This window comes from Trichosurus vulpecula, chromosome 1 (genome assembly GCF_011100635.1).
Source record: "Trichosurus vulpecula isolate mTriVul1 chromosome 1, mTriVul1.pri, whole genome shotgun sequence".
NCBI lineage: Eukaryota > Metazoa > Chordata > Mammalia > Diprotodontia > Phalangeridae > Trichosurus > Trichosurus vulpecula.
In genome coordinates this window covers 411,714,770-411,730,156 of record NC_050573.1, presented here as the reverse complement: position 1 = coordinate 411,730,156, position 15,387 = coordinate 411,714,770, and the positions used below count along the sequence as shown (strand labels likewise).

At 38.4% G+C, this 15,387-nt stretch overlaps 1 protein-coding gene across 1 annotated transcript in view; it reads left to right on the top strand.

The window, feature by feature from the left end:
* LOC118834261 (potassium/sodium hyperpolarization-activated cyclic nucleotide-gated channel 1) overlaps positions 1-15,186 on the top strand; it is a 170,697-nt gene extending 155,511 nt beyond the window's left edge. Inside the window, exons 4-5 of the mRNA XM_036741726.1 lie at positions 11,079-11,243; positions 14,709-15,186. Of these exons, the coding sequence (XP_036597621.1) occupies positions 11,079-11,243; positions 14,709-14,950 (407 nt within the window). The 3' untranslated portion in view covers positions 14,951-15,186. The remainder of the gene's footprint in view (positions 1-11,078; positions 11,244-14,708) is intronic.
* The last annotated feature ends 201 nt before the right edge of the window (positions 15,187-15,387 follow it).

Genomic DNA, 15,387 nt, shown 5'->3' with positions numbered 1-15,387 from the left:
GCTTATTGATTTTAAACTTTATGTTAAGTTCATTTGGGTATGGTGAGGCCCTATCCCAGGCTTCAAGTTTTTTTTATCTCCTGTTATTTCAGATCTAGTTCTAGGGATTTGCAAGTTTTTAGTGCTTCCAAGGTGATGTGATCCAGGGAGGATGTGAACATTACTCTTGTGGTCTATGCTCTGACATACCCCAGGAAGGTTTCCTACTCTCCTTAAGGCACAATTTTAGATCTCCGCTCTGCCTTTGAACTGTGACCAGATCCCTGTTCCCTTGTAGCAACAAATGCTAATGATCCTTTGCCCTGGAACTGTGACCCAGAACTGCAGTGGAGTTGACAAAAAGCCCTGAATCTAGTGCCAGCACAGTGGCCCTTATAATCCCTTTGACCAGCTTTGCAATCCCTTCGGCTTTTCCAGGTTAAGATCTCTTGAAATTGTTGTTGCTGATCCTGTCACAGTTTCCTCCAAGACTCACTGCTAGTGCTTCCAGTGTATGCACTCCAAGCAGTCTGCTACTCTAGTATCAGAGACATCTTCCAATCTCCTAAGTTTTCTTGGGCTAGAAAAATATCTCACTGGACATTTTATTGCCTATGCAGTTCCAGAATTCAATGTGGTAGAATAATTTAAAGTTATTCATAGGGGAATGTTGTGTTGGTAGAGTTTGGCTACATTGCTGTTTCTACCCCCATACTCTTTGCTATGCTTTTAGTAAGCACCTATCACGTGTCAAACACTTTGGCAAGCACTTTACTAATACCTTATTTAATCATCACAAAAAGCCTGGGAAATAATTCCTATATTTATAGTTAAGGAAACTGAGGCAGACAGAGGCTAAGTGACTTGCTCAGGGTCCCACAACTAGTGTCTGAAGCCAGTTTTGAATTTAGATCTTCTGACTTGAAGCCTAACACTCTATGACTCTGTATCACCTAGCTTTCCCTATATTTTATTCGGGCAGACACTGCAGAAAGACCCAGAATTAAACAGAAGGAAGAAAGCATCTTGAATTTCATTTCAAACAGTATGTGTTGGAATTAAGATCTCACCTTTGATTCTTGTTTTCCATATGGCCATGTACAGGTCATTTAATGCTCTTGAGCCTAAGAGACTTATCTGCTAACTTAAGATGGATTTCGTTGCATTAATGGAGGAAGGTCTTACACTTACAGTGTTATAGATTCATCATATATAAGTATATCTCAGATAGTTCCAGAGGGCAGAATTAGGACCAGGGAGTAGAAGTTATAGAAGTCATATTTTGGTTCAACATAGAGGAAATAATATTGCTAATAACTAACCACATCTATTCAGAAGTGTAATGATTTGTCTTATTGCATTGAGTTCTCTACTATTAAAAGTATTCAACCAGATGCAATGTTAAGTGGGATGTTATAATCTAAGCTCCTCGAGGGCACGGCCTGTTTTGCTTTTGCTTTTGTATTCCTGTTACCCAGCAGACAGACAGATTCTCTAGTGCCAAGTAAAGCATAGCAAGGGAAATCGTACAGATTCCCATTCATAGGAAGGACCAGTCCTCATCACTAGAGTATGACAAAGAATTTACTTCCAGATGGTATAGAACTATTACCAAATTAATTTGCCTTTGTGGTTAGGTGACTGTTGCTGCATAATTAGAAAAGTTCCCATAGAATCCTTATGCAATTTTTCTTTGGATATTGTACCCTATTTTACATGAGTTATTCCTACGTTTGCGATATAGCCCTACAAAATTCTGAAGTTCTGTGACAGCAAGGATTAGGTCTTCTTTAAACTCTCTCTTCCCCAGCTTCTAGCACAGTACTCTTGAACTCATAGTATTCATTCATTTAATGGATGTTTCTTGAATTGAGTCTAGTACAAAAGCATAACATATGCAGTCATTTGCCTTGCACAGTTAGACACTTAATAAATGCCTGTTGAATTGAATAGTAGCTGCCCAAGGGATCTTGGAAAACTACTTTTGGCCTATTCTAGCCTAAAAGATGCATGCAAATTTGCCTCTGCCTTTTTCTACTAAACAACCACTTGGAAATTCATTCCCTTCCCCACCTCCCTCCCAGACCACCAGAGCTTCCAGAAGCAATTTAATTATCCACTCTGGTAGTAAGGACATCATAGGGAACTTTGCCAAATCCTCCAGATATTTTTTTTTTTGCATTATATACATGGCCCATAAAACTCACAGATGTGTTATGAGGCTTAATGAAAGAATGTTTATAAAGTGCTTGGCAGGTTCTGGCACATTGGGGAGATACCCAGCAGGGTAACAGGGCATAGTATTATCTGTGAAGTTGAAAATAGGCCTCTAAGTAGGTTTTGGGTTCTATCCTAGAATACAGAGTTAGAACTATTGGAGATGGAAGAAGCTTGGGGATAATCTCCTGTAAGTCCCTCAATTTGCAGATAAAGAAAGACCCAAGCAGATCAAGTGATCTATCCAGTGCCACATGTCTAGTAAATGGTAAAGATGGACCTTGGAGCCAGTTTTGGGCACTGTCCCTCATATATTGCTGCCTCCCATTGAAATATTGCTAACCTTTTAAAAGTACACAAAGCATTCATATAGTAGGCACTATGAAAGATATAAGAGGTAGAAGTTCAGCAGCACTCAACCACTAAAAAGCTCACAATTTTGAAAGGGGGAAAAGATAGACAAAAAACGAAAAATATAATGAAACGAAAAATATTTTAAATATAACATTAAACATATAAAATAGTTTAATTAAACATAAACAGTACACATGAGGGGAAAGGGAATAAATGCATGGGTTATTTGATAATTGAATTTACCCTTAAAACTTTGCAACCAAAAACAGTGACATGCCTCCTAGAACTATCCAATAAATGGTCTTCTTGGTGCTGATGGTTTTGAAGTGATAATAACAACAGCAATAATAATATTTCACATTCATGTGAAATTGGGACAGTATGCCCTCCATACTGGAAGCAGAGCCCTACCTTAACAAGGAGTAAAAACATCAAGAAATAGTCTGGGAAAATGAGCAAGCAACAACAAAGAAAACATACCTGTGCTGGTGTGGCCTGCGCTGAACTGTGTTTCTGTCTCAGCCTGGTGCAACAGACCTTTTCTGTTGACCTTCCAGGTTGTCTTGGGATGGAGATGTGTTTTTCGGAGTTCTGCTGCTCTACAATTTGTTTAAAGTCATTTTTACAGGTGTTTTGAGGGGTTTGTGGGAGAGCTCTGGTGAGTCTCTACTTTTACTCTGCTGTCTTGGCTCTGCCCCTTGAAAGTATTTTCACCTTAGTCATTTTGTAAAGAATAAGTAGAACCAATGGGAGGAACCATGAGAAACGAGAAAAAAAAATACACAAAAAAGAGAGCCAAAAGTATGCTTCAATCTGTGTTCAGACTCCATATTTCTTCCTCTGGATGTGGATGGCATTTTCTATAATAAGTTTTTTGGAGTTGTTTTAGATCCTTGCATGTTGAGACTACCAAAGTCTATCAAGGTTAATCATCACACAGCATGGCTGTTACTAAGTACGGTGTTCTACTGGTTCTGCTCACTTCACTCAGCATCAAATAATTAAAGTCTTTCCAGGTTTTTCTGAAGTCTGCCTGGTCATCGTTTCTTTTAAAACAATAGCATTTCATCAAATTCAAATACAACATTGTTTAGCCATTCTCCAATTGATGGAAATCCCTTCAATTTTCAATTCTTGGACACCAGAAAAAGAGCAGCTATAAATATTTGTGTACATGTTGTTCCTTTTTTCCATTTGTATGATCTTTTTGGGATACAGCCCTAGGAGTGGTATTGCTGAGTATGTTCAGTTTTATAAACTTTGTGCATAGTTCCAAATTGCTCACCAGAATGCTGGGATCACCAGAATGCTCCACCAGCAATGCATTAGTGTTCCAATTTTCCAACATCTTCTTCAACATTTATTACTTTTCTGTTTTGTAATGTTAGCCAATAGGTGTAATGTGGTACCTCAGAGTTGTTTTGATTTGCATTTCTCTAATCAATAGTGATTTAGAGCATTTTTTTATATCAGTATACATATCTTTAATTTCTTCCTCTGAAAACTGTCTGTTTATATCTTTTGATCATTTATCAGTTGGGGGATGACTTTTATTCCTATAAATTTGCCACATTTCTCTATGTATTTTAGAAATGAGGCCTTTATCAGTGATACTGGTGGTAAAAATTGTTTCCCAACTTTCTGCTTCCCTTCCCAACCTAATATTGGTTGCATTGACTTTGTACAAAAATTTTTCAATTCAATGTAATCAAAATCATCCATTTTGTATTCTATAATGTTCTTCATCTCTTGTTTGGTCATAAATTCTTCCCTTTTCCATAATTCTGATAGGTAAACTATTCCTTGCTCTCTTAGTTTGCTTATGTTATCAGCATTTATATTTGATTCTTATAACCATTTTGACTTTATCTTGGTATAGGGTATAAAATGTTGGTCTATGCCTAGTTTCTGCCATACTATGTTCCAGTTTTCCCAGTAGTTTTTTGTCAAATAGTGAGATCTTATCCCAGAAGCTGCAGTCATTGGGTTTATCAAACAGTAGATTACCTATGGCCATTGACTGTTGTATCTTATGTACCTAACCTATTCCCCTGGACACTCTATTTCTTAGCCAGTGCCAAGTAGTTTTGTTGATTGATGCTTTATAATACAATTTAAGATCTGTTACAGTTGGCTAACTTCCATTGCATTTCTGTCCATTAATTCCCTTGATTTTCTGGACCTTTTGTTCTTCCAGATGAATTTTGTTATTATTTAGCTCTACAATATATTTTAGTGGTTTGATTGATATGGCACTGAATAAGTAAATTAATTGAGGTATAATTGTCATTTTTAATATATTAGCTTAGCCTAACCATGAGCAACTTATATTTTTCCAATTATTTAGCTCTGCCTTTATTTGTGTGAAAAGCATTTTATAATTATATTCATATAGTTTCCTGGTTGTTTTGTTGAGTAAAGTCCCAAATATTTTATGTTTACAATAGCCTTAAAAGGAATTTCCCTTTCTATCTCTTCCTGTTGGTTTTGTTAGTAAAATACAGTAAAGTTAATGATACATATGTGTTTATTTTATCCTGCAACATAGCTAATTTTTTTATTATTTCAAGCAGTTTTCATATCATCTGCAAAGAGTGATAACTTTATTTCTTCATTGACTATTATAATTCCATTAATTTGTTTTTCCCCTGTGTATACTTTTCTTTCTCCTTTTACCCTTTCCCTCCTCACTAGTGTTTTTCTTTTGACCACAGCCTCCCACAATCTACCCTTACTTGTATCAGCCCCCTTCCCTCTTCTCCCACATTTTCCCTATTACTTCTTCCCTCCCTTCTGTCCTCCTTACTATACACCTCCTTCCTTTTCTTTCACCTCTTTTCTTTCTACTTCCCTACAGAGTAAGATAGATTTATATAACCAACTGTGTATGTTATTCCCTCTTTGAGCCAAATCCAGTGAGAATTGGGTTTAACAGTTCTCACCCTTCCTTCCCTCTATTGTAATAGGTCTTTGTGCCTCTTCATGTGATGTAATGTCCCCTATTCTGCCTCTTCCTTTCCTCTTCTCCCTGCACAGTCTTTTTTTCACCTCATAATTAATTAGTTTTTCATCAAATCAAAGTCAACTTATACTCACACCCTCTGTCTATGTATACCCCTTCTATATGCTGTGATAAAAATACAGTTCTCAAGAGTTACAAGTATCATCTTCCTGTGTAGGAATGTAAACAATTTAATCTTATTGAATGTTTATTCTTTTCCTTTCCTGTTTGCCTTTTTCTGATCCTCTTGATTCTTGTATTTTTTTCAGCTTTGTTGTTTTTTCCATCAGGAATGATTGAAAGTCCCCCATTTCACTGAATGCTTAACTTTGCTGAGTAGTTGATTCTTGGTTGTAATCCAAATGCTTTCCCTTCTAGAAAATCATATTCCAAGAGCTCCAATATTTTAACGTAGAAGCTGTTGAGTCCTTCGTAATCCTGACTGTGGTTCCATGATATTTAAATTGTTTCTTTCTGGCTGCTTGCAGTATTTTCTTCTTGACCTGGGAACTGTGGAATTAGGCTACAGTATTCCTAGGAGTTTTTCTTTTGGGATCTCTTTCAGGAGTTGATGGGTGGATTCTTTCCATTTCTATTTTATCCTCTGTTTCTACAGTATCAGAGCAGTTTTCTTTGATAATTTCTTGAAAGATTATGTGTAGGCTCTTTTGTTGATCATGGCTTTCAGGTAGTCAAATAATTTTAAACATTCCCTCTTCTGGATCTATTTTCCAGGTCAATGGTTTTTGCAATGAGATATTTTACATTGTCTTCTATTTTTTATTCTTTCGGTTTTGTTTTATGATTTCTTGATTTATCATAATGGCATTAGCTTCCATTTGCTCCATTCTAATTTTTAAGGAATTATGTTCTTCAATGAGCTTTTGGACCTCCTTTTCCATTTGGCCAATTCTGTTTTTAAGGCATTCTTCTCATTGGCTTTTTGTACCTCTTTTGCCATATGGGTTTGTCCATTTTTAAGGTGCTATTTTCTTCTACATTTTTTATCTCCTTTAGGAAGCTGTTGACTCATTTTTCATGATTTTCTTGCATCACTCTCATGTCTCTTCTCAATTTTTCTTCTTCTCTTCCTTGATTTTCAAAATCCTTTTTTAACTCTTCCACGGCCTGAGACCAATTCCTATCTTTCTTGGTGGCTTTGGATGTAGGAGCTTTGACTTTGTTCAGTCTTCTAGTTATATGTTTTGATATCCTTTGTCACCAAAGTAAGATTCTTTGTCTGATTTTTCCCACTGTTTCCTCATTTTCCCAGCCAATTACTTGACTTTTTAGCTTTTTGTTAAGGTAGGACTCTGCTTTCAGTGTCAAGGGTGTACTGTCTCAAGCTTCAGGAATTTTGTGCAGCTGTTTTCAGAGATATTTCTAGGGACCTCTCGATTTTCAGTTCTTCCAAGGTTGTATGATCAAAGGAAAGGTGTTTATTCTTCTGGTCTGTGCTCTGTTCTATGAGTGACCACAAGCACTCTTTTCTGCTTTGGAATTCTGAGGAGGATTCCCTTTCCACCCCCATGACAAGCTCTACCATGCCAGTGTTCCTCCTTGTCCAAGGACTACCACCCAGGACTGCAACCCAGATCCAAGGAAGAGGCAAAGCAAGAGAATCCTGCCTCAGAATCAACAAAGAGATCCTTGCAACCCTGCTCCAATCAGCTGTTCAATCCTCCCACTGTCTGTGGGCTGAGAGCTTTGGAAACAGTCACTGCCCCTGCTGCCTCCACTGCTGCCCTGGGACTAGGGCAGGACTACACTCCTCTCAACCAAGTGTGACGAACCTTCCTACTGACCTTCTAGATTGCCTTTGGGGTTTGTGGGTTGAGAAGTCTGGAAACCACCACAGTATGAGTATTTCATTCCCCTGAGGATTGCTCCAGTTTTTGTAGGTCCTCGTATATGCCAGTATGGTCCATGTTCTTCTTTCAGACTGTTGCAACAGATATTTCCTGTTGACCTTCCATGTTGTCTTGGGCTGGAAATTTCTTTTACTCTGTCATTTTATGAGTTCTGCAGCTCTAGAATTTGTTTAGAGTCATTTTACAGGTATTTGGAGGAGCTTTGAGCCCAATTGTATTTTTAAGAAATTGTTTTCTTCAGTCAATTTTGTCCTTCCTTTTCCAAGCTGTTGATTCTCTTTGGCATACTCTCATTTCTTTTCCTATTTTTTTTTTTTAACCTCTCTTATTTGACTTTAAAATCCTTCTTGAGCTCTTCCAAGAAGGCTTTTTGGGGCTTGAGACCAATTCATATTCCCCTTTGAGGTTTTGTATGTAGTATATTGACAATGTTATCCTCTTCTGAGATTGTGTTTTGATCTTCCCTGTCATCATGGTAACTTTGTACGGTCAATGTTCATTTTGCTTCTTGATCATCTTTTTTTGCCTATTACTTGTCTTTTAAAGTTGAGCTTTCCTGCTGGAGCATAGCTGGCACCATCCAGCCTTCTTGTGCTGGGGGCCAGGGACCTGGTCACTGGCTTTGTGCAATGGGCCCGAAGGTGCTGGTAGCTGGAGGCTGTAGGGTTCTGGCAGCTCACCTGGTGATGAGCTGGGGTCCTAGTGGTGGTATCTGGTATTTGCTTAAGAAAGGAGGGGTTTTTCTGCCTTTCCCCAAGGCTACACTGAAGAACATAGGGGTCTGACAACTGGAAGATACATGCCTGCAGGAGATACACTGAAGCATGTGGAGGTGTAGAGACACTGGAGGATGCCTGAGTGCATTGGGGGCTAGGCTGAAGCACATGGGGGTACTCTGAGTTGGAGTCTGCTGGTTCCCATGGCTATGCTAAAGCATTTAGGGGTCCTGGGGTTGGCATTTGCCTGTTCCACCCCAGTGGGACTCAGGGTCTCCCACTGGTTTGCTGAGGTGACGCTTCCTGCTGGCTTGCTGGGATGCTTCTTGTCCTGGAATGCACTCCCCTTTCACCCCACTAAGATGGAACTTTCCTGCCAGCCTCCAAGTTTCCTGGGTGAAAAGACTGCCCCCTCCCATCTTTCGGCTGGCTCCTCTCTTCCAGAATTTTTCTGTGTTGCTATTTTATGGTTGTTCAGAATGAATGTGGAGAGTTGACAGTGATTTACAGCTCCTCCACAACTTGGCTCTGAAAGTCCATATGTATAGTTTTAGAGGAGATCATGTGACACCATAGCCAGTCCTCTTTCTACTGTACCATAGAAACTTAAAAATGTGTTACCAGTACTGTTGGTAGGAGTATAACATTATCATCATCAGTCATCATCATAGCTGACAGTGATATCATGCTTTAAGACTGAAAAAACCATTTAAAATGATCATATTGTTCAGAATAATTTACTAATTTAATGTAACAGTCTCCAGAATTGTGGATCTGCTTCCAATTACTGTCATTTGGCTGTGTGACATTTTGCTCTGGATCCCAAGGTCCATGTCTGCAAAAATTATGAGCACAATGCCATTCTTTGGCCATGTTCAACATTGTCCATTTTCTCACCACAATTAGCTAAGGATTCAGAATTCAGATTTCTGGAATGAAAAGATCAGTGTTTTCATAATTCTGTTACTACTCATCAGGTTTGAAAGTTTGGGACATGAACTGGATTTTCATTTTCATGCACTTTGCAAGAAAGAAAGGCTCTTTCAGGTCTTTCGATTTAGTAAATTAGACACAGGTGCTTCCTTTTCAATAAACATATATGGAAACCTAGATTTTTTTTTAAAAAAGTCAAATAGTTGGGTCATGATTCCCCTAAAACAAAAGATTTGTTGATTTTACCAAAGAAATTGCCATAGGGGCCTGGTCCATACCAGGGCATTTAGAATGAGAATGCACTTTGGGAATACATTAGCCATATATGTCAGCTATGGCCAGGAATGAACTCGTTAGAACTCTCTTCCAGTTGAGCCTGAATCACAGGAAATATCAAGCTTGTTATTTTTTCACAGCCCCAGCATCTATTTAAAGGAAATGAATCTGATGACCATATTTTCAGAAACTCTAGAGAAATTATAGCATAAGGTATATGATGATTCTTTTATGTTTTAAAAAATGTACTTAATAACCACAAATGTATGAAACTACTAAGCTGATGATAAGACTAATTGAAGCCAAACTAATGACATTTATCTCTGCAGGCAATATTATAAGCTCCTTGAGATCAGGATCCATGTTGTGTATGGTTTTGTATCTATCACAATGCCAGACTTAGATTGTTTATATATTTGCCTATATATTCTATATATTTGTTGAATTAAATTGATTTTGTAGAGCCCAAGGAAAACAGAATTTTAGAACACTGCAGATCTTCCAGTAGAGAAGAAAAAGCAAAATCTTTCTTTCTGATTACTTTGGGTTAGCAATCTAGGTACATAAATTCATGTTTTACTGTATGATATAATATAGGAGGCAGCTAGATAGCTCCCATGGACAGAATGCTGGGCCTAGAATCAGGAAGATCTGAATTCAGATCAAGCTTCAAGCATTTAATAGCTGTGTGCCCCTGGAAAAGTACTTGGCCTTTGTTTGCCTTAATCCATTGCAGAAGAAAATGACAAATCACTCTATCATCCTTGCCAAAAATTCCATGGACAATATTGGTGTGCCATGGTCCACATGGTCAGAAACAGACCTGAATAAACAGTTGAACAACAGTGAATAATTCTATAGGTATTCATTTGAAAGACCTTTATTGAGTGCCTACCTTGAGCAAGGACTTATGCTAAAAGCTGGAAAGGGAACACAGACACACCATCAGTCCTCAAAAACTTATAGGATCCTAGACTGAGAACAAAAAAGGAGCACTGGAGATACCATCTAGTCCACCATTTGACCAATCATTAAAGAGGCCCTGGGAAGTTAGGCAACATATCCAAGATCATACCGAAGAGAGTAAATGTTAAAATTACTTACTCAGGACCTCTGCCTCCAAACAAAACCTTTAGGTCGTTGTCTTTCTGAACTAGTAAGGGAGAAAGGAATGGCTTACTACAACACAGGGTAAAAAGTAATGAATTTTCAAGAAACAAAATACTTTAAGTGTCTGGGAGTAGGGATAAATTACTCCTGGATGTATATAGATCAAGGGGGAAAAAAACAGAGGTTCAATCTGAGCTGAGCCTTGAAAGAACATTTACGGCATTTGTAATATTTTTCTCTTTCAAGCTTCTGAAGATATCATTTTTGCTGTCTCTATTCAAAGCACAAGAAACTGTTTTGAAAACAGTGGATATTTGGCCATTTAATATCTAGAACTTATCATCTCCCCGGAACCTTAATGTGTAAGCTTCTTGAGGGAAGGTATTTTTTTTCCCTTTCTTCAAATCTGTATTTAGCACAGTGCTGGGCACGTATGCTTAACAAATGTCTATTCAAAGATGATGGGAATCCTCAAAAGGAATCCTGCAATTAAATAGTAACTCTACCTCTGGGCTGAGTTGCTTGGCTGGTGAATACTTCTAGTAAAAATATTTTTGGAATTTCTTAGGGCCTTAATTGACTTTTTTGCTTATTTAACATTCATTTCTTTTGCTTCAACAGAAATTTGCCTTTTAACAAAAGGCCGCCGCACAGCCAGTGTCCGAGCTGATACTTACTGCCGCCTCTATTCACTGTCTGTGGACAATTTCAATGAGGTCTTGGAAGAGTACCCCATGATGAGGAGAGCCTTCGAAACAGTAGCAATTGACCGACTAGATCGGATAGGTATTCTTTTTTATTGCATTCTTGCTCACCAAGGCAATTTCATTTTTGTTTAGTGGACTTGAAGTATCCATGTGCTTGAGTATAGGTCAGAGTTGGTGTATTAGCTAGTATACGGAAAATAACAATTTTCTGATGACTATCACACAATTTCTCAAACCATGCTTGACATTCTGCTCTGCATGCTATAGGTTTAATTTTCTTTTATTTTGCTAGCTATGCAATCTGCTTTCCACAGCGATACCAACACTGTGTGACTGTTCAGGTAACTAAAATAATAAATAAATAAAGTTGTATGTAGTAATTGAAATAGAACTAAAATGTTCAATAGACTTAAGCCTGAATCTACACTACAGACAAAACTGGGTATTCGGGGGCTTGAACCAATGTGTTTTTCAGAGATATTTGCCTCTACCTTAAAAAGTTCAAAAATGAGCACATAACCTCAGTGGGGAATGTGGAAATGACTGTAGTGTAGACACAGGTGGGATTAGCCTATTTAGAGATACCCAACATTGATATTTTTCCCTAGCTTATTAATATCTCCTTAAGTTTCCTCTGCTATTAGAACGTTTAGCTATAGTGCTGTCAAAACTTTAATCACTTGAATACTCCAGTGGGTCTGAGATCTCTTCAGTGTGAGTATTGCTTCCACTGGTGCAGATCACAACCCATCTGTGCCTTCTTGTCCTACACTATTTTTGTCCACGTCTCATGTCTGTCTTTCTGTAGATTCTGTGAGTGGGGATTGGGATCTGCTGGAGCACACTTTGGTTCTTTTTATTCAATTTTTTAAAGAGATAAAGACTGGACTTTTGATTTTATTGGTATAGGCAACTCCCTTTACCAATGCAGATCAGTACCATCTCTGCAATTTATAGTCTTGAAGGGGTTGCCTAGATTAGAGCATTGAGAAATTAAATGACATACCTAGAGTCACAGCCAATTTATGTCAGAAACAAAACTTTGAACCCAAGTCTTGGTGGCTCTAAGCCTAGCTCTCTATCCACTATGCAAAGGTATCTCTCAATCTCTTAAAAGAAGATTTAAATAATCTTTATTTTTAATTTTGTTTCAAGTCAAAACTCCCTACCTATCCAAGTTACTTTGAGAGGAGAATTTAGGGTGGCAGCATCCCTTGAAGCTGAGGGAATGAGGGTCACTAAGAGGGGAGCAGGAGCTTTACTCCTAAGCTCAGTAGTGTATACAACTTTATTTCCTCCTTTTCCTTGTGCTACCAGAATCCCAGCTTGCATAATAGTCTGAAATCTAGAAAGGATGACGTTAAGGTACTATGTGGGCATGCTATTTTATTCAACCCCTCTGCCATACATTGGGGATTCTTGTGTCTTTGATAATAAGGGAAAGTAATGCAGGAGGACTGAATGTCAGTAAATGATGAAGTGAGTTATGCCTGGAAGCATGCTTGTTTATGAGCAAGTATGCTTGGGGTGGAAGTTGTCTCTTATCCCCAGTTGTATTGGAATTAGTCGAGGGAGACAGAATCTCACAATATCTGGCTGCTCCTTGCTTATGTAGCTAAGCAACTCTGCAAACAGCATTAACTTTTCAAGGAAAGAATATACTGCAGTTTAAAAAGAACCAAAGTTTGTAACTAACCAGTATATATTGCTGGCTGATTATACATGTTTTTACAAGCAGAAATATTCAACCACAGATTGGCATAAAGTAAGCCAGGCAATTTAATGGTGCCTAAGCATCAAGCTCCTCAGCACCTTTCCTCTTTCAAAACTGTGAAATAATATCAACAGAGAAGCAGTGAGAAATAGCACATAGTGAGCCTACCTCAGAGTCAGGATAACCTGGATTCAAGTCTCACCTCTGACACATACCTGCTATATGATGACCTACACAACTATCTAGGATGCTTACTTACAGAACAGCCACCCATCTTCATTGTCAAGGAGAGTTTCCTCACTAGGAGCTTACTATGCTAAAGAAATCAGGTAAAATAACAGCTCCCAGCCTTCCTCAGTTTCCAGAGGCTTGTCAGCAGGGACCACCTGGTGATGATTTCTGGCCCAACAACTAATGAAGGTTTATCTAGGTGCTGAGGGGTGATGGACCAGAGACGTTATGGACACGTAGAGTATTAAAATAAAACAATGTAAGACAAAGGGGAAGTTGAAAAGAGAAAGAAGGAAATATGTATTTATGTAGCACCTATTATGTACCAGATACTATACAAATATTCTTATTTGATGCAAATTAATGAATACTCCTTTCATTCTTATTTGACTGTCAGAAGCCTTAAGTTCTCAGATGAGGAAATGATGAAATTAGTGCCAAGCAACCAGATGTGACACAAATATAGAGCCTTTGTATAACATTCACAGAAGCATCACTCCTCCTGTTCTGGTGGTCACTGTTTACAAATATCTAATTAGTTTCAGGAAGTATGCTAGGCAAGCATTTGTATTTATTACTTCTATCAGAGTTCAGCACTCAGGAAATTAGAAAAGCTTGATAAGTAGACAGGTAGCATTTTGATTTGGACATTAAAATTGTTCAGTAAATTCCAACACAATATCCTACCATTTTAATGAGATGTCCCATTTACATTTAGACTAACATTTTATTTAGAGTGGAGATTCTTACCTAGCATTGTGAACAGTACATATATGTATACATGTACATTCATGCATATATACATATATGTACTATTTAGAGATATTCTAGAATCTCAGCCATATTCCAGATACTAGAATATTAAGGGTATTACTAAATTAATTTTATTAATGACGCATTTGAAAAATACCATTTTTTTTTGCCTATATTCAAGGCACTGTTTCTGCTGTATCTGTCATTTCACACTGTGGTAAATACAATTTCTAGAGAAGTAGTGGTAGTAGTACTGATGATGATGATGTTAAAATATAATATAATAATAAATATTAAATGTAAAAGTGATAGCAGAATAGTAATTTGTCTCAGGGTCATTTCTCTCTGGACTCTATTGAAAATGAGATAAAAGGTCAGTAATAAGAATATTGATAACATAAGAGGCATAAGTCCTGCCCCTAACACATGCTAGCTGTGTGACCATAGAAATCTTCCTAATGCTCCAGGTAGCTCTCTAAGACTTGTTTACAGATGTATTGCCACTCTGCATTGGCAGATGGAGTTCCCACACCAAAAATTTCCTACATTAATGTAGAACACCACTTTATCTTGCCTTTCCCCAAAACAAATTACAGATCACATCTATAGTACTTTAAAGTTCATGAAAAACTTTCCTTATGACAACTACAAAGTAAGAAAATACACAAATTATTATCCCCATTTCACAGAAACAAATGAGAAAACTAAGTCTTAGGAAGCTTCAGTGAGGTTTAAAGGAATAATGTTAATAATAGTCCCAGCCTTAGGTTATCGGGAGCATCCTCAATCTGGCTTGTCATTCTTTGCTTGGAGGTTTTCTAAACTTGCTCCTTCTTCTGCTGACAGGAAAGAAGAATTCTATTCTTCTGCAAAAGTTCCAGAAGGATCTGAATACTGGTGTTTTCAACAATCAGGAGAATGAGATCCTGAAACAGATCGTAAAGCATGACAGGGAAATGGTGCAGGCCATTGCTCCGATGAATTTCCCCCAAATGCCAACCCTGAATTCCAGCACTTCAACTACTACTCCTTTCCCGAATGAGGACACAATCTCCTCCCGTTTACACAGCAACCAGCCTGTCTCATAGCAACCTGCATTCCCCAAGTCCCAGCACCCAGACCCCACAACAAGCTGTCATCCTGTCACCTTGCTCCTACACCACAGCAGTCTGCAGCCCTCCAGTGCAGAGCCCTTTGGCAGCTCGAACTTTTCAATATGCTTCTCCAACTGCTTCCCAGCTGTCACTGATGCAGCAGCAACCACCTCCACCACAGCCACCCCAGCAGACACCACCCCAGCAGCCCAGCCACCACCTCAGCCTCTGCAACAGCAGCAGCAACCGCAAACACCCACGATCTCCTCCCAGAAAAATGAGGTGCACAGGAGTACCCAGGCTCTTCACAACACCAACCTGACCCGAGAGGTCAGACCCCTATCAGCCTCTCAGCCTTCGCTGCCTCATGAGATCTCCACTCTGATTTCCAGACCTCATCCCACAGTAGGAGAGTCTCTAGCTTCAATCCC